This window comes from Salvelinus fontinalis, chromosome 5 (assembly GCF_029448725.1).
Source record: "Salvelinus fontinalis isolate EN_2023a chromosome 5, ASM2944872v1, whole genome shotgun sequence".
In the NCBI taxonomy this organism is placed as follows: Eukaryota; Metazoa; Chordata; class Actinopteri; order Salmoniformes; family Salmonidae; genus Salvelinus; species Salvelinus fontinalis.
Window position 1 is genome coordinate 34,451,260 of NC_074669.1, and position 20,337 is coordinate 34,471,596.

At 43.2% G+C, this 20,337-nt stretch overlaps 1 protein-coding gene across 1 annotated transcript in view; it reads right to left on the reverse strand.

Annotated features, from left to right (window-relative positions):
• LOC129855511 (collagen alpha-1(XXIV) chain-like) overlaps window positions 1-20,337 on the reverse strand; it is a 245,152-nt gene that overhangs the window by 103,595 nt on the left and 121,220 nt on the right. The window contains exons 8-16 of the mRNA XM_055923240.1: window positions 16,998-17,042; window positions 16,179-16,232; window positions 15,562-15,606; window positions 13,201-13,254; window positions 12,497-12,541; window positions 11,414-11,467; window positions 10,108-10,152; window positions 483-536; window positions 271-315 (exon numbers count right to left, since the gene is read on the reverse strand). Coding sequence (XP_055779215.1) covers window positions 271-315; window positions 483-536; window positions 10,108-10,152; window positions 11,414-11,467; window positions 12,497-12,541; window positions 13,201-13,254; window positions 15,562-15,606; window positions 16,179-16,232; window positions 16,998-17,042 — 441 coding nt within the window. The remainder of the gene's footprint in view (window positions 1-270; window positions 316-482; window positions 537-10,107; window positions 10,153-11,413; window positions 11,468-12,496; window positions 12,542-13,200; window positions 13,255-15,561; window positions 15,607-16,178; window positions 16,233-16,997; window positions 17,043-20,337) is intronic.

Consider the following 20,337-nt stretch of genomic DNA (forward strand, 5'->3'; position numbering starts at 1 on the left):
GTAGAACCCTTTTGGGTTTCATGTAGAACTCTCTGTGGAAAGGGTTCTACATGGAACCAAAAATATATTTTTTTAAAGAGTTCTCCTATGGGGACAGCCGAATAACTCTTTTAGGCTCTAGGTTCTGTACTGCATATGTAATCCTCATTCCTCTCTTCTGTTACTCCCATCCCATTCCCTTCCCTTCACTATGTACTTGAACGTAAAACACACTCTCCTCATCCACACACTGGGATAGATCATTCACAATAATATAAATATTTAGATCACCTTATCACCTTTCAATCCAGGCAGCCCCGCATTTCCAGTCAGGCCCTAATAGAGAGAGGGAACAGGAGAGGAGGGAGTCCTCAGTGGCAGCCATTTTGAAAAAAAGAGAACAGAGGAAGACACAGGGACCGATATACGTAGATGCAGAGAGACTGACTGGAAAACGGAAGAGAGGGAGAGAACGGAAAAGAAAGGAGAGGGTGGGTAGTTACCATAGTTCCCACTATGCCAGTCAGTCCTCGCTGTCCCTCAGGTCCTGGATCTCCCTGTGGACAGAAGGGGGAGTAGGGTAAGATACAGCACGCATGCGCGCAGCACACACAAACACACTTCATCAAGTATACAGTATGTATTATACTGGCTCAGATTTATGGCGCAAGACAATGAAGGACATGTTTCACAGGAAACATCCAGTACATCCGTTTCCCACTCGCAGCCCATTATTTTGACACATGCGGTTACCGCCTGGGTCTACACACTACATTCCTGTGAGTCAACGCCTATGATGACTTCCAAGCTGTGCCTGTGCTGACAATAACGCGTCCGTTCGGAGTTGGGCCGTCCACACGAGCGGACGCATGACTGGAACATCACATCTAACCAGCGGTGACATGGACATGGTAGGAGCGACCGGACACTGTGCTGCTGGAAAGGGTCTGAACGATTGCTCTAATCATTGTAATTACATGGACCGAGGGCCAGCTCTGTAAGTGACTCTATGCGTTCCAGGCCTACTGGCCTACCAGCGTGGCTCTGTTTCCCAATACTGTGCTTTGAGGAGATTGTCATCAGATCTGGAGAGAAATGCAGCTCCAGCAACACAGCAGGGACTGATAAAGTACAAGCACAAACACACAGGAATGCACACACGCAGAGACGGCTCCCTTCATCAGAGCCGGCCTGTACACTTGGACAGATACCTTTGCTACCTCCTACTTTTAACCTATACAAAAGATTCTGCCAGCCGCTGTCACAGAAACCAGTAAGGCTTCTTCACATTCTAAAACGTGAGACGTACCGTGGTAAATTATGATTTATGACGACTTCAGAGAACAGGTACTATAAGAGTAGCTGGTAATTAATAAGTGAATGCAGTTGCAAAACATGGAGTGGTTTGGTAAATAACCAGTTGTATGTATGGAGACTTTAGTAGAAGAGGTAAGAGCAACTGAGAATTGAGAACTGAAAGCAGTGGACCATTGTTCTAATTGTACCTTTATTTAACTAGGCAAGTCAGTTAAGAACAAATTCTTATTTACAATGACAGCCTATCCCGGCCAACGCTGGGCCAATCCCACCCTATAGGACTCCCAATCACAGCCAGATGGGATGCAGACTGGATTTGAACCAGGTACTGCAGTGAAACCTCTTGCACTGAGATGCAGTCTTAGACCACTGGACCACTTGGGGTGAAATCAGTCAGCGTCTCAACTTACTGTTGAGAGTTAAAATAATAGAATACACAAGGTGCAATTTCGAAATTTGGTAGTGCATCAGCAGTCACTCAATTAGCCCATGTCAGCAAACATTTTTTAGATTGGTAAGGTAGTCAATCGGCCAGCTATCTAAACTTGTAGTAAGCATGGTTGAAATACCAACCGTGGTGGGGCCCATTGATCATCAGTTATCATATTAAAAACTGCAAATATTTACTTTCACCCTATGGCAAAATTAGTATAATTGCATGAAATATGTTATAACATAGCAAAATCTTCTCTCCGCCCCATGGAAAAATGTGTAGAATTGGGGGTATGGATGTGGGTACGCAGACCCACGAGCCACTGCGGCCCCTCATGATGAGTTACGTTTTTTTGTGAGGCTTCACAAAGCTGCCTTGGCAACGGTTGAGGAAACTCCATCCGGCGAGCATCCAGCGCCCCTCAAAGAGCTTAATGCGATGTCATTAAGGACATGTGGCTTAAAAGCAGAGGTCCATCTGGTCTCAGTATGACTTTGTGTTTGATGCTCAGCCTCCCTGGCTAATGGCACGGCGGGATGAAGACAAATCGCACGCACTTCATAAAGAACGCTTTCAACTGAGGGCATATGAAAGTTACGGGCTGAGAACAGACAATTGGCGTAAGGCGATACCCCACCACTCTCCTCTCAGGGCCAACCAATTGATCCAGCGAATCAAACATCCCACACACAGCTACAATACGGGGGAACGACAGATAAGATGGACACCACCTGCTGCCTGCGAGAGGGTTTAATCTCTCTCTCTCCCTCTCTCTTTCTCCCTCTCTACCCTCTAGCTCTCTCCCTCCCCCTCTCTCTTTCTTCCTCCCTGCCCTCTAGCTCTCTCCCTCCCCCTCTCTCCCTCCCCCCAACTCTCTCTCCCTCCCCACATGAGGAAACCAATGATTAGAGAAACTTCAGGAAAAGCACATTGGTGAATTCCTGTATTCCTTTAAAACAATCGAACCACAACGCCACAGTAACAGAGGATCATATATGTTACACACATCAGACCTATGGAATGTGTACCTTTAAATTATATGTGTGCGTGTTGGCCCCATTAGAGTGTGTACATTTAAGAGTTTATTACACTTTGGCTCTGAATGGAAAGCTTCACACACACACCACTCTCTCTCTTTCCTGGAGAGAAACGTCAATGGAAGAAAAGGTAAAACCCCTTTTCCTATTTTGTTTTATATGTGTGGTTTAAAATAGACAGATTGGCTTTGGGTCAAACATACAGCACAAGCTCAATCAGAGATTCCCGTACCACCATCATTTGGGAAGGGAACTCAGACATTCACATATACAGTATGTAAACAGGGTGATGAGCATCAGTGCAGAAAGCCATTCAACCACAGTACTGGTTGTGTTCTGAGGTTTTGTTTAATGACAAGACAACACGAAACCCAGCCGCACAGAAATAACAATGATGGATAGGAGACGACTTAACCCAACCACACAATACAACCCAGTATGTCAGTCAAAATGGCAAACACCAAGCAGATCTGATCCATCATGGCTGCACTGTGGGAACATGCTATAGGATCTAACAGCGTCGAGGCTCACTGCCACGACTTTGTTTATAACGAAGCTCTCCAGAATTAGGTCACGATGCTTCAAGGAAAAAGTCAAGGGGGGGAAAATGAAGCAACAAGATGAGTTTTGGAGGACAGAAGGAGGGGAGTAAGGAATAGTGGAGGAGAGGGCTCGGGCCTGCATGTCTGTCTCCTACATAAGGACGGCAGGGGTGATAGTGTGGGCTAGAGAGATAGATGTGGATCGATCAGCAGAGGAGATGCCACCAATTTGTTTGAAATGTGAATTTGAAAGACTTCCTCACGGCGCGGGGTGGGGCGAGGGCAGAGTGACATGAGGAATCAGTCGCCACACTAGTTGGGTTTCCTCTCACATAACAAATGCCTGGAAGACATGTGATTCTAATTCCAGCATGATGGAAGTGTCCCGGGTTCGTAGAGTTGGGATGGGTTGAATTGGGATCTGCTGTGGGACCGCCTCTCCTCTGGGGGTGAAATGTCTGACGTGACAGAGCCCTGTATCCTGTAGGCAGCCATTAATGTAGGCCCACTTCGGTCTCACTTGAAACAAACCACTACTTCTAAAGACTTGACAAAGCATTCGTAAAGTCTTTGTGAGCACCACACAGATGCTTTTCAGATAGGGAGACATCGTGGGTGTAGAGCTGCTGTTCAAAATGATCATGTTTGAGTAATATTTCATGTAAAGTACCTGCACTTACAATAATGTTGTACTAAATTGAAAATGCATTAGTGACTGTAAAACATAACATGGCCTATAAATATGTGAGCAGAGTATGTAACTACATGAACGGAATTGATCCAATTGGCAACTTTACCAGCCAACCATTCAGTTGAACAAATCGAGACCTGTCATCATGTGTCCTTTCCAGGGTTATACATTCCACTTCAATACGTTATCCTAAATGTAGGTACTTTCCATGAACTATTTCTCTAAGATGATCACTCATCAACAGTTTTTGCCATCGACATACAGTACACCGGGAATCGAAAATCCAAGAGAATCTGTGTGATGTTGAATAGCAATAAGAGCACGACGATCTATATCCTACAAATTTAGCCTCAACTTTTTGTCACGGCTGGAATAGAGCTGGCTGCGTTTCCCTGGTAGGCCTAACTTCCAGTAGCCTGACCTGACCATGTCTCATGCTGTGTCCTGTCCAGAGAACAGGTTGATCTTTAGGGATGGGTCAGAGCCCTCCATCTGAGTCAGATCAAATTCCCGGGGTACGTAAGTCATGCTGCCTAGCTGCCATCTTGTAACAGTAGTTCAGCCAAGTCAGACTCTGTGTGGATCTTGGCGTGGCAGTTGAGTTACGGTTGAGTTAAGGTATAGCGGTTGAGTTATGGCCGGATGCCGTGGCAATGGTTGAGGAATCTCCATCCCTCTGAGCACCTCTCGTGGTGACCCCATAAATCTGTCTGATGGAGAGAGAGGGTTCCCAACCTCCCATGCACCGGCCAACACAGCTTTCCCGGGGAGGCCAGGGTCAGGGACCACACCTCACTTCACCTCAGCAGCCCCGTGGGGAGGAATGGGTTATGGAGGTCATGGGGGTATGAGGGATGGGGTATGGGCTAGGTCATGGGTGGAGGTAATACAGTATCTATCATTACGGTGCAACACTATACTGTTTATATGGCCTGGATGGACACTTTGACATGTTTTGATGCCTTAAAATGGGAGTGTGTATGAGTTTAGGTAAGAGCTGCTATGGGTTTCTTTCACTCATCCCACTCTCTCTCCCTCTCAGGAGACAGCACTAGGACAGGCTCTCTAGCCCCCTCCCTTTCTCCATCTCTCTCTTTATCTCTCTCTCCAGCTTTAAATAATGTGCAGCTTATAGCAGGCGTGGGCAACTCCACTCATCTGTGGCCTGATTGGTGTTGCACTTTTGCCCTAGCCCCAGCTAACTCCAATAATCAACTAATCATGATCTTCAGCTAAAAATGCAATTAGTTTAAATCTGGTGTCTTTGCTAGGGATCGGGGAAAAGTGTGACACCAATCAGGCCCCAGAGGACTGAAATTGCCCAGGCCTGTAAAGGCTTGGTAAGCCCTCAAAGCCTTCATAAACACTACATAAATGTGTTACAAATCATCTATAACCGTATATCATGCTTTAAAGGGTTCATAAATGTGGCATAAAAGTGTGACATAACCAACCATGTCAAATGTGACATAACCCACTACGTCAAATATGACATAATTCTGTGCTTTATAAAGGGTGACATAAGCACCGTTTAATAAAGGCCTTATAAATCATATTAAATTGAGGCTTCACAAAGCATTTATAACCCTGTCATGCATCTTGGTAGAACATTGCAACCCCAGGATATTGGGTTCGATTCCCAGGACCACCCATACGTAAAAATGTATTCACAAATGACTGTACTGTAAGTCTATGTGGATAAAAGCGTCTGGAAATGTTATAAATTATATTATATTTTACTAAAACATTTCTTGGATGGCCCAACCTCTTGGGTGCAGTATTGGACCTGACCTCAACTTACCCCAAAATTATGTGATGCAGGATGACACACACACTAAAATACCAAAACATTTTGGTAGGGCCATTTAAAATCTGTTATATTTTATTGCCTACTTCTGTTTTTTCCCCCCAAATTCTGTTTTCTTAGTTTTGTTTTTCCAGGTTTCGGATTTCCTGAAACAAAATCTAGTTTACCCCAGATTCTTTACACTATTTTAAATAGATAAACAACCAAATTGGATTTTCTGTATTCACAGTAATGCTTAAGTCACACCAGGTGATGACTTTTGAGGTCTGGGAAAAATATAAGAACATTTTTGTGTGTATTTGCCCTTTAATTCAGTGAGCATGCCCTGTACTGTTGTTTGGTTAGCAGGTTTTCTGTAGTAAGCGCACATGTGATGTGAATCAGCCGCCAACAGAATGGGTGGACTAAAAGGCCAGCAAAACTCTATTATTCAGAGCCCCTTGAAATGACACCATATATACATTCTACAGACCCTACAGTATTCCCTGCAATAATTTTACTGTGGTACCGAGAATAGTTCTTGCTCTAAGCCAATATGTATTCCATACAGTTGAAGTCAGAAGTTTACATACACTTAGGTTGGAGTCATTACCACCACTCCACACATTTCTTGTTACCAAACTATAGTTTTGGCAAGTCGGTTAGGACATCTACTTTGTGCAAGACACAAGTAATTTTTCCAACAATTGTTTACAGACAGATTATTTCACTTATAATTCACTGTATCACAATTCCAGTGGGTCAGAAGTTCCCATACACTAAGTTGACTGTGCCTTTAAACAGCTTGGAAAATTCCAGAAAATTATTTCATGGCTTTAGAAACTTCTGATAGGCTAATTGACATAATTTGAGTCAATTGGAGGTGTACCTGTGGATGTATTTCAAGGCCTACCTTTAAACTTTTGACATCATGGGAAAATCAAAAGAAATCAGCCAAGACCTCAGAAAAATATTGTAGACCTCCACAAGTCTGGTTCATCCTTGGGAGCAATTTCCAAACGCCTGAAGGTACCACGTTCATCTGTACAAACAATAGTACGCAAGTATAAACACCATGGGACCACGCAGCCGTCATTTTACTCAGGAAGGACACGTGTTCTGTCTCCTAGAGATGAATGTACTTTGGTGCGAAAAGTGCAAATCAATCCCAGAACAACAGCAAAGGACCTTGAGAAGATGCTGGAGGAAACACGTACAAAAGTATCTATATCCACAGTAAAAGGAGTCCTGTATCGACATATCCTGAAAGGCAACTCAGCAAGGAAGAAACCACTGCTCCAAAACCACCATGAAAAAGCCAGACTACGGTTTGCAAATGCACATGGGGACAAAGATCCTACTTTTTGGAGAAATGTCCTCTGGTCTGATGAAACAAAAATATAACTATTTGGCCATAATGACCATCGTTATGTTTGGAGGAAAAAGGGGGAGGCTTGCAAGCCGAAGAACACCATCCCAACCGTGAAGCACGGGGGTGGCAGCATCATGTTGTGGGGGTGCTTTACTGAAGGAGGGACTGGTGAACTTCAGAAAATAGATGGCATCATGAGGAAAGAAAATTATGTGGATATATTGACGCAACATCTCAAGACATCAGGCAGGAAGTTAAAGCTTGGTCGCAAATGTGTCTTCCAAATGGACAATGACCCCAAGCATACTTCCAAAGTTGTGGCAAAATGCCTTAAGGACAACAAAGTCAAGGTATTGGAGTGGCCCTCACAAAGCCCTGACCTCAATCCTGTAGAAAATGTGTGGGCAGAGCTGAAAAAGTGTGTGCAAGCAAGAGGCCTACAAACCTGACTCAGTTACACTAGCTCTGTCAGGAGGAATGGGCCAAAATTCACCCAACTTATTGTGGGAAGCTTGTGGAAGGCTACCCGAAACGTTTGACCCCATTTAAACAATTTAAAGGCAATGCTACCAAATACTAATTGAGTGTAGGTAAACTTCTTACCCACTGGGAAAGTGATGAAAGAAATAAAAGCTGAAATAAATAATTCTCTCTACTATTATTCTGACATTTCACATTCTAAAATAAAGTGGTGATCCTAACTGACCTAAGACAGGGAATTTTTACTAGGATTAAATGTCAGGAATTGTGAAAAACTGAGTTTAAATGTATTTTTCTAAGGTGTCTGTAAAATTCCGACTTCAACTCTATTTACAGTTATTTGCATTGGGGGCATTTATTTGACATTGGAACATGTTTTTAAATCCACATTTAATGCAAATGTCACTTGTAAAAAATGAACAAATATGAATCATTTAATGTTTAGACAATTATTTGTATATATCATTAATAGTTATTGACACATTTAAGTGGGGCACTTTTATTTTGAAAATGTTCGAAATTCCGTGTCCTGGAAGTACTTTTTTAGTGTTGCTGACGAGTGTCACGACTTCGACTGAGGCAGGCTCTCCTTCCCGTTCGGGTGGCGCTCGGCGGTCGTCGTCACCGGCCTATTAGCTGCCACTGATCCTTTTCTCCCCCTCCCTATGTGTTTATTGGGTTCACCTGTTTTGTATTAGGGTGTAATTAGTTGGGCTTATTAGTCAGCCGGCCCGCACGTTTCTTTGTGCGGGATTGTTTGTTAGTAAGAGTGGTGTTTGTTTCGTTCTTCGTGTTTACTGGACTGTGTTCATTTCCCCCGTGTCTGGGGTTGTTTGAGGAGTACACCCAGTGTGTTAGTAGGGTGGCCTGGTTTCTCCGTGTTCATTTAAGAACAGTTGTTATTGCACCTGCTGTTTCCCTGCGCTTGACTACGCACTCCGACACCCAGGCCTTACAACGAGACGCTGATCATGTGATGAGTTAGCAAATCAAATGCCCATTTGTGCTGCCACTGGACAGCGAAAAACAAATAAGTTAACATTTATTTATTGTCATTTAAATGTATTTGTAGTTTGTAGTAGTTAAGTGTTAAATGATATTATATACTATAGCTACCTCAATGGTTATTTCAAATCATTTCGGTGACCACACAACAATTGCTAGCTAGTCTAAATGTAGTTAACAGGCTCAGCTAAATACAAATCCCCCTAGATACAGCCATGTCTCATAGTCACGTCTCACATCTCATAGTCACATTTGACATTGGTGATTATTACACACAGTTATGCCACATTTATGAACCCTTTATAAAACGACATACGGTACGAAGGAGCCTTTATAAGCTGAACGTAATTTAAAGTGGGACCACTTTTGGTCTCTTCGCTCGCTCTCCCGCTTTCTCCGTCTACTTCTCTGTCTCTCTCACTTGCTCAGTCTCTCTCTCTCCCTCACTCACTCAGCTCAGGGCTTGACAGGCCGCAATGTCCTTAAAGTTAATCAAATATTGGTAATCCACCTTTGGCAGGGCAGTCATGACCTGCAGAGCACAGCACTAAGTGTTTGGCAGTAGGCAGGGTGAGGAATATATTGTTACCATTCAAAACAAATGACCTTGGTTGGAGTATTGGCACAGTACCTCTCCAAAAAACGACTGGTACTAGTTAGAGATTCCCATTTATCAGAGCAAGTCAGAGCAGATTCCCCATTCATCAGAATTTTTACTCTTCCAGTATACAAAACAGCTGTCCAAAAACATCTAATCTACAGACAAATGTGGAGTTGGGCTTGATGTGGATATAATACACTGTACAGATGTAGGATCTTAATTTGAGCCAGTTTTCTACAGCAGGAAAATAAATCCTGCAGCAAGAAGAAATGTAAATTATTATGTGGATTATATTTAATGGAAATTTTTGCAGACGCTGATGCATTTCAGGAAAATCAAATCTGATATTTCTACAAACTTTAGAAGGCGTTTTAAAACTCAAACACAATGCAAGTTCGTATTTCCTGCAATGCAGGACAATTCTGAGCAACAAGTGATCAAATTAAGCTCCGACATCTGAATGAGAGAAGTACTGTAGAGAGGAATCAACAACATCAGACCCTACTAAATTCCAACATCTTCCCTAAACTGCATCAAAATCAAACATACCAGAATGATAAAATGAATAAATGCACACTACATTCAAAGTGGGTGCTAAGATACTACTGTAGTAAACGTCAACCTCTACGGCATAAAGATAAAAACGAGGAAAAAAAGATAAAAACCTTGACCAGAACACAACAGAGGAATAAAGATATTAATCAAATGTATTTATAGAGCTCTTTATAGAACAGCAGTTGTCACAAAGTGCTTGTACAGAAATCGAGCCTAAAACCCCAGAGAGGAAGCAATGCCAATGTAGAGGCACGGTGGCTAGGAAAAACTCCCTAGAAAGGCTGATGTGTAATGTTGTATAATACTCACCCTCAGACCAGGGAAGCCACCCATGCCAGTCCCACCAACAGGCCCCTATAGGACACCACAGGAACATCATGAGTACAGGGTAGCAATGGACACACATGTGAACATGAACACACGCATGCACACACACACAGACATACACACACGCCCAGGCCACACACAGGATAGTAAAGCTTTTCTCCAAATTACAGTATCATGCCATCTGGCACACCCAGATACAGCTAATCATAACACAAACCATGTTGTGCTATGAACCACACTCTCTTTGTTGCTTCGTCGTCTACATACATTAAACAGTACTTTTTAAATCAATTAAAAAAAACAGGCTCAGAACAATCAGAAGAGGAGAAACATCCAACTTGCTAATCCGCAGCATACTCTGCCAGCTCAATAAAGAGATTCCCTGTACCTGCTGTTCTGATTGAACTCTGCCCAACACAGACAGCCCTGCGAAATTGTAACGGATTGCAGATCATCTCAACACATTGAGCTCTAAAACGTCACAGACCTGCTGGGCCTGGGCTGAGCTCATTCATCCAGAGCTCTAGATGTAGAGAAACAGTACGGAGAGCGTGCTCTAATCTAAACCATACGGTTGAGTCAACCCTGGCGAGGCCAAAAGAGAACAATTGCTCGGTCTATATACTGTGCATGGCACAACTCAGCTCAGCCAAAACTAATCTCCTAAAAGTCATAGAGCAGGGCACACGACATATAGGGCAGGGGTGCACAACACTGTTCCTGGAGTGTGATTTTTTTTGCTAGAGACTGAATAGAGTATACAAACTTGGCAACTGGAAACAGGCCAACGGGCAAAGGGTACCACAGCATCGGCTCTCGGACCAACAGGCTCAGAGACAGCTTCTACTCCCAAGCCAAAAGACTGCTTAATAGCCATACTGCTAAATAGTCAATTAATGGTACCCAAACTATCTGCACGGACTCTATCTTGCACTGACCCTACGCACACTCACTAGACTATATATACTCGGACTATATATACACCCTCACTAGACTATATATACTCGGACTATATATACACCCTCACTAGACTATATATACACTCAGACTATATGTACACACTCACTCACACACCCTACATTGACACTCCCACATACATTCACAAACACTACTATCTACCTCAGATAGCTCATACCGCTGCACATGGATCTGGTACTTGTGTATCTTATTTTATTCCTCTTGTGTTACTATGTTCCTTTTAATTTCTATTATTATTTTTAGACTGCATCATTGGGAAAGGCTTGTAAGCAAGCTTTTTACGGTAAAGGGAGAGGGACGTAGATCTTACCTCGTCGCCATCAGGACCAGGAGGACCCCTTTCACCAACATCTCCAACAACTCCCTGCACGCAAAAGAACAACAAAAGTTTTCATTTACACAATTTTGGCAGTTCAGTTAGGAGTTATGGGGCTCCTTTAGATATTCAGATGCTCCTGGGTATAATCTCTTCATTGTGGGCCTATCAGATCGAACAGGGCAAAGGGCGCTGGCCCTCCTTGCCTGCCTACACCTGCCTATTTGCATATTGTGGGATGTTCTGATGTTCTCCATTCTCTCCCCTGTGTTCCAGAACTTCCAGCTCTGAGTGTTCCATCCCTAGCATTCCAGTTCCAGTTCCAGAGAGAGAGAAGGAGGCTTTGATAACCCCTCTCCACTCACTCACAGACAGATGCTGGCGTGCCTGGTCTGGGCCATCGGCCCACTTGGTATCCCAGCTGGCCACAGCACAGAGAAGCTGTCAGATGCCTTGCTCACTGACACTTGTGTTTTTATAGCGTTTTTTGCTATGTCATGCCTTTGGTTCCTCTATCTCTGTGTGTGAGACACGGTTTTCCTATACCAACCTGACTGACACAGAGAGAGACTCACTCAAATGCCAAGTTGAATGCCAAGGTATGCATATCCTCATGTTGTTGGCATCCTGTCCATAGGTTGTTTTTATATCACGGGTAATCTATTTTTGGGCTGTGTGTGAATTGTTACTTTTGGCACCGAATGTGCCGAGCGCATTTGCACATTAGCAATGAACACTCACAGAATACAGATGAAGGCAAGCTTTGGCTTTAAAATTCCTTAGGGCTTCCTGTGTTGAGGGTAAATGATTACTTCTGTGGGAATAGCAGATGAACACCATGATGGGTTGTGTAACACTTCATGCTGACCTCTATTTTTCCCACCTCCTCTCCTCGACTCTCTCCTTATCCCATCCTCTCTTCTCATCTCCCCGTTCCACCCTCTTGACAGCGCATGACAATTTGCACAAATTGGACCACAGTTATTGACAGAGGATGTATGCGGACCATTCTAGTTGTTTCCCCTGTCCAGGAATATCACTGGTTTCAAAGCTGTGTGGAGTTGTGTAATCCAGTACCTGTTTTCCTTTGGGACCGGTCTTCCCAACAGGACCGGGAATACCCTGGGACAAAAAAAAACAAGGAAACTCTCAGATGAGGAAAGGTGACCGCCGTTTGCTGTGTAATTCATCTATGACAAAATCATAGTCAAGACCTCCCTCACAGAATGAATCATACAGGTTTTTTTTTTATTTTTTTTACAGGACATTACTGCCAGGCTAAGTTATTAAGGGATGATAAACTCTGTGCTACGGTCCAGGGGACTTATGACTTATTTCATGATGAAGGAGCATATTTTCCACTGACACAACATGGCATTGCATTGTGGAAAATTGAGTTATTAGACATTTTATTGTCCTTGTGAGAACTCCCTGAGGAGAGACTGCTGTAGCTGCTTTGTTGGTATCGGCAAACATTTGGATCTATAAATAAAAGCATGCGATTAACAGGGCTAACCACATATGTTCCTGTTGCTTAGTAGCTCCGAAAGAGATTAAATGCAACATGAATTGCCTTTGGTTAGATCCGAGTTTACTGATATTGACGACCCTCGTCCTGTCCATGTCTACATGGAAGGTTCAAGAGGAGTACAACTGATAGGATGAGTTAGCCAGTAGTCTTGGTTATATCCTACACCTATTGCAAACAAAGAGGACATTGTCTCCTACCTGACAGACACTTAATTAGGTGCACGTACGGCATAAATCAAGGTGATACTTACTCTCTCCCCTTCCTGCCCGGCTGAACCAGCTATACCAGAAGGCCCAATGAAACCCTGAAAACCAAAGCACACATACAGTACATGTGAACCAGTTTGTAACACTTTGCCTGGAGGTATAATGCAAAGTAAGACTTGTCATGAGCGTGTACGACCACGTAATAAAGTCTTAAAACCATCATCAACATCTAAGGAAGACATCATTTGCACAGAATGTACAGAACAACATATCTTTACTTGATGGATAAGACAGCGGGGCATTACTGAACTGAAGATTCATCAGTCACCCTCAGACAATGGAAGTTGAACAGGCATGCTGTTGGACCTACAGTACAGTATATGCATAGAGATAAATCATCATATCTCTCTGATGGTATAGTACATACATTTCTAACCTGTATCCCCCGCACATTGACTCGGTACCGGTAACCTCTGTATATAGCTTCGTTATTGTTCTTTTATTGTGTTACTTTTTATTCCATTTTTTTTTTACTTTAGTTTATTTAGTAAATACATTCTTAACTCTATTTGATGAACTGCATTGTTGGTTAAGGGCTGTTGTATTCGGCACATGTGACAAATACAATTTGATTTGATTTGGTACAGATAAACCACTGTGACATCCAGCAGACTGTTGAATACCTGAACAGGTTTATCTTAAGCCCATCAAAGCAATAGTGTCTCTGAACTCATTGAGTTCTGGGATTCCTGCGTGTCAGGTATGTAAACGTACGTAGCGGTCTTGATTGTAGCCAGATCAGAGATCAGTGATGATGATATACCGCTACGCTAGTGCTGACATGTTCACATAGTATGTCCTATATTTATATATATTATTTTTTCATCCCTGGCCCGTCCCCGCAGGAGGCCTTTTTCCTTTTTGTAAATAATAAATAAGAATTTGTTCTTAACTGACTTGCTTAGATAAATAAAGGTTAAATACAAAAATTAAAATAAATGCAAGCACAAACACTTTAACATTTTTATTTTTTTTAACTTGAAACTGAAGCCAAGCTATCAGTCTAATGATACATTGTCTGGCTTCATGGACAGATATGAGAGGGATAAATCTCCATCTTTCCGCCTCTCCTTTCTCTCATTCTACCGTTCCATCTTTCTGTCAGAGGAACTCTTCACCCATGTCTCATGCAGCTGAAGCAGTTCCGTCCGTGAAATCGGAAGTGTTTCATGGCTAGGGAAGCAGGTCAACTGGTCCTGTGTCCATGCTGCTCACTAGAAAAGACTGTCTTAGCTGACAGGCGAAGAGCCAAATAGAAACGTTTCAAGTGGCCAATTATCCATGCTCGATTGAAAAGTAACATGCGTTGAAACCTTCAAAATATATTTCTTAGCTGACAGGCTAAGAGCTGCTGACCACCCGAGAGAAGAAAATGTACATGCGGCCATTTTCCCATTCTGCTGTAAGAAAAAGTAACTAGTGGTGCATCCTTCAAAACATTTACATTCATAATTACTCATCCCTCTTTGCTGACAGGCTACGATCTGCCGACCCCTTCAGAGAGAGGAGATCAGGCATGTCCACATTTCATCAGTATGGAACATAATACTCATCTGGCGATAGCAAATAACGCCTCATCACCATTACCTCACAAATAATACGGAAGGCAAGCTTTTGCTTTTATCCTGACTAGCTAAAAGGGAGAGGAGTGGACACTTGAAGAGGCAGAGTCTAGTCCAGTGTGGGGGACAGGAGACTTTTATAATACGAGCAGACAGCAGTCTGGGATAGTGGCGGACTGGAGGCTTATCTGCTATATTTTGGTTTCTTCCTTCACTTAAACATCATACAACATGGATGCAAGACTAAATATCTCTCTCTCTCTCCCTCTCCCTCTTTTTCTACATTCTTCAGCAATGGAAAACTACCAGAGATGTCTCAAACTCATTGAGCCCTGTAGTTTTCCCTAATAGGCTGATATGTCATTCTGTCTCTGACATCATGTTGGCATAAACAAAAATGACAAACTGAGGGATTCTCCTTACACTTTTTTAAAAAACTTTTAATTTATCCAACTCTTCATACCCTCCTCCCAACTTTTCTATCTATGCTCCAGCCCATGCTCTTTTCCCTCCCTCTGTGAGAGCATGCCTGTGCTTCCTGAGGAAAGGAATGAGCTGCTCTCGCAACAGAGCAGAAGCTCGACCGAGCGAAAACAGATCCCAGACCTGCTCCCAGAGGACTCTGCTGCAGTGGGAGCCAGCACCTTGTTAACACAACACAGGCCCTCTTACAGATCAGCTGTTCCCGGTGGAGCAGACAGGTAATCCCTTCAGGAAATGAAGTATTGCCCTCTAATAGAGCCGAGTAAAGTGGAGGGGAGGGTAGTAGGGAGCTGTACTTACACGTACACCTTTAGGACCTGGGTTACCTTCTGGCCCAGCCAAACCCTGCAACAAAGGAGAGTAGCATGAGGAGAGGCCATTGTCAACACAGTGTACAATACAGTGTAGAAAAGCTGTCTGTTACACAGGGGAGCAAAACACTTCCACACATAAAACACTAAATTGTACATTTAAGACATGTAGGGAAATAAAAATGTGATTGCATAGACAAGATTGTTTAAGAGGTAAAAAGGAATGAGGAAACATGCCTGTCATACTCTCAGCTACATTACACTTCCTTGTTATCATTGTTGTGCACACACTTTTAGTTCAAACATTTGTCGTCTACATTCTTATACCACACCTTTCTTCAAAATAATTGTTATTCAATGTATAGATGAAATCAAAATGATAAGGAGTCAAGTATTAGCTATTTGAATAAAAAAATTCAAGCAAAAAGGTCACTCGTTGACCGTTTCTTTTCACTAAAGAGACTGAGGAGTGTGTCGCTACTGTAGTTTGGGGAGAGACAGGTGGATGACAGCAATATGATAGTACACAGGTAGTGATGTGGAATTCTGTGCAATGTAGTCAAGCCGAGAGGATGGATGGAGGAATCTGGAGCATATTCACTGCACCTGCCTGCCAGGGTAACCTGCATCCCCAGTCACTCCTGGAAGTCCCGGGATGCCCTGCAGAGGGAGGGGGGGGGGGGGGGGGAGAAAGAGACAAAGAGAGAGAGAGATGGAGAGAGAGAAAAGAGAGATAAAAGAGAGGGATGAAAGAAGATAAACATTGGCCCTCGCCAATGCTGCCAACTCAGGAATAAAACAGGCACTGTTTCCCCTCACCCATCCCCCTCCCCTCCTCTGTGTTTCCAGTAAGACAGTGAGTACAGCCAAACTGTAGCAGAACACAGAGTGCTCCCTCTCTCTCTCTCTCTCTCTCTCTGGCTCCTCCCCTTCCAGTTCCAGCCTGAACAATCACCTTGGGGCACAGAGTGGCACCTGGTGCTGAAGACATCTCAACACCTTAAATTATTTACTTTGTAAATGTGCTGCGTGAGTGCACTCCGTTTTAGGACGTTTTGTGTGGAAAGGGGAAACATGTTAATTGTTAGCTTCTTGAGTGGCTGAGGAATGGGTGACAACACAGAGACACCTGAAGAGTGACTATTCCAAATGACTTCCAGGCTACTGCTGCCTGTCTCTTTCTTTCTCTCTCTGTGTGTGTGTGTGTGTGTGTGTGTGTGTGTGTGTGTGTGTGTGTGTGTGTGTGTGTGTGTGTGTGTGTGTGTGTGTGTGTGTGTGTGTGTGTGTGTGTGTGTGTGTGTGTGTGTGTGTGTGTGTGTGTGTGTCATGCTCTAGCCAAAAAATGGTCCATAATGAGATCAGTGACCTGGCCTTTTCCTAAAATAAAAAGGGACAAGTTTGACCCAATGAACGCTAACGACTCACCTGTTCTCCAGGATGTCCTTGTGGCCCTGGATAGCCCTTAGGACCCTGCAGGTAGAGAAAGAAAACATCTTAAATGAGACTGAGAGGAGAATATCACCTGCTCTACATTAGGTGTTAGGGATGTGCATCTTTCCCTTTCAAGACGATTTGACATGCATCTAGACACATGGGCTCAGGAAAAATACATTGTAGTTACAGGAAAAATCTGTTTCAGATTGAATCAATTCGGTGCGATTCGGTTTCATTAGAGAACAAATCGATTTAATTTGGTTCGATGCGATACGATTCAAGGCATTAACGTTTGTTGTGTAAACACATTCACTATTCCATTCTTAATTAAAATCTGCTGCTGATGGGGCTCATGAGCTGGGCACATCTCTGAACTGGATCTGTCTGAGCTGACGTGTGTGTGTGTGTGTGTGTGCGCGTGCGTGCGTGCGTGCGTGCGTGCGTGCGTGCGTGTAAATGATGTATGACTATGGTGCATGTACTATGTAGGCAACTGAGCTGAGCCATAAGAGAGACTAGGCATCTACTATATCACTATCAGATTAGTTCTGAAATCACCATCACCCACTAATTAACTTGCAGATTAAGTGTTTGAGCTAGTAAAGTATAAATATTTATTGTTCACAAATTCCACCCCATCTCAAAATCGAATGGTTCCGACCGTTTGGACGTTTTTACGGAGTGATCTTCTCCTCTCGCTTCGGCCATGTGGTGCGCCTCGCAATAGTGATCGGTGTCCTTGTTATGACATTTTCAACTTTACCCTGTATATCTACAAATTACCATATACGCCGATTGTTCAAAGCAAAACTGCCAAAACTATTGCTGATGGTGAACCTCAACAATCCAAATCAAATCGGAGGCATAGCGATTCATAGCATTTTAATACATTTTCTGACCGATGTGACATTTAGGGACTGCGGACCGATGCACTTTTATCTTAAACATCGGAATTCGGGACTAATGCTTACATTGTATCAGTGAATCGTTACTTCCCAATACAGGGCCTCCGACTGACTGAGTTATGCACAGTGATATCTGAACTGGGTCAGTGGAGGTAGGAAAGGAGGGAAAACAGGGAAAAGAGAGAGAAAGAGGGGTCGGGTGAAGAGAGAGAATTTCTCATTAATTACTTCTCATTTTAGCACCAGTGATTGTAGGCCTGTTGTAATCCTGTCTGTAGGAGGCGGAATACATAGCCAGGTAGCCAAAAGTCTGTCTGTGTGCATTTCAGCCATACAATCATAAAAAAAGACAGGACCACTGAGGACAGGACGGCTAGGGTTGTCTAAGGATTCTGGAACATTCCAGAGCTTCCTTCCTCCTTCCCAGCAGTCAAATCAAATCAAATTGTATTTGTCACATTCGCCGAATACAACTGGTGTATACTTTACTGTGAAATGCTTGATTACGAGCTTTAAAAAAATAAAAAAATAAAAATAGTAATAGGAGAAATAAAATACACAAGAATGGAGATACAGTGCATTCGGAAAGTATTCAGACCCCTTGACTTTTTCCACATTTTAGTTTTTTACATAAGTATTCAGAGACCTGTCCCGAAGCCAGTCCTGCGTTGTCTTGGCTGTGTGCTTAGGGTTGTTGTCCTGTTGGAAGGGAGAACCTTTGCCCCAGTCTGAGGTTCTCCCTGTACTTTACTCCATTCATCTTTCCCTCGATCCTGACTAGTCTCCCAGTCTCTACTAATGAATAAAATCCCCACAGCATGATGCTGCCTCCACCATGCTTCACCGTAGAGATTGTGCCAGGTTTCCTCCAGACGTGACACTTGGTACTCAGGCCAAATAGTTCAATCTTGGTTTCATCAGACCAGAGAATCTTGTTTCTCATGGTCTGAGTCCTTTAGGTGCCTTTTGGCAAACTCAAAGAGGGCTTTCATGTCCCTTTTCCTGAGGAGTGGCTTCCATCTGGCCACTCTACCATAAAGGCATGATTGGTGGAGTGCTGCAGAGATGGTTGTCCTTCTGGAAGGTTCTCCAATCTCCACAGAGGAACTCTGGAGCTCTGTCAGTGACAATTGGGTTCTTGGTCACCACCCTGACCAAGGCCCTTCCGGGCGGCCAACTCTAGGAAGAGCCTTGATGGTTCCAAACTTCTTCCATTTAAGATTGATGGAGGCCACTATGTTCTTGGGGACCTTCAATGCTGCAGAATTTTTTTGTTAGCCTTCCCCAGAACTGTGCCTCAACACAATCCTTTCTCAGAGCTCTACAGACAATTCCTTTGACCTCATGGCTTGGTTTTTGCTCTGACATGCACTGTCAACTGTGGGACCTTAAAAAGACAGATGTGTGCCTTTCCAAATAATGTCCAATCAATTGAATTTACCACAGGTGGACTCCAATCAAGTTGTAGAAACATTTCAAGGATGATCAATGGAAACAGGATGCACCTGAGCTCAATTTCGAGTCTCATCGCAAAGGGTCTGAATACTTATGTAACTAAGATTTTTCTTATTTTTTTATTTTAATACATTTGCAAAAAATAAACTGTTTTCGCTTCGTCATTACGGAGTATTGTGTGTAGACTGAGGAAAAACATTTATTTAATAAATTATAGAATAAGGCTGTAACGTAACAAAATGTGGAAAAAGTCAAGGGGTCTGAATACTCCCCAAAAGCACTGTATATTCATGAGCTCACCTTGACTGACAGCTCTTTGAAAAGCCTATGTCAAGCAACTTGGAATCTGTGAGCAGTATTGCAGTAAAATCATCTCAAGCAAATTTGGTGATACCCAAAGTATGAATGTTACGTTTGATACCGGAGCTCCGAGGTATGCGTCAAAATCTTTAAGCAGTTTACTTCAAAGCAGTGTACCGATTCCTGTACCACTTTATCAGAAGCACGTGATCAATGACGTCCGAGTCTTTGTTTCGTCGAACAACCACCTGAATGGTTTGGTATTGGTTTGGTAGAAGACCAAAAGGTTACTTCGCGCATGCGCTACAGCGTGTGGGATATAATCTTTCATCATTTGGTTGCTCTAAGTTCTTTTGACCAGCAGGTGCCACTAGTGTACACTGTGATGTTCAATGCCTCGGGTAATGAACCTATTTTCAACACAATTGGCTGGAAAGCATCAATGCTTCAGGAAGCTTTGTTCCGCATCACGAACACAAAGCAACTTGAATATTGAAATTGCATCAATGATGTCTCTTGTGATGCACAGCAGCACTGACAGACGTGTTGACTTGACAGCTGCATCTGAGTTTTCCCCCCTTTTGTTCTATGCTGGCTGAAGACCTAGGTAGACAGTAACTACGGTAGCTAACACCAGACACAGATGAAAGGGGAAACATATAGTATCTAAG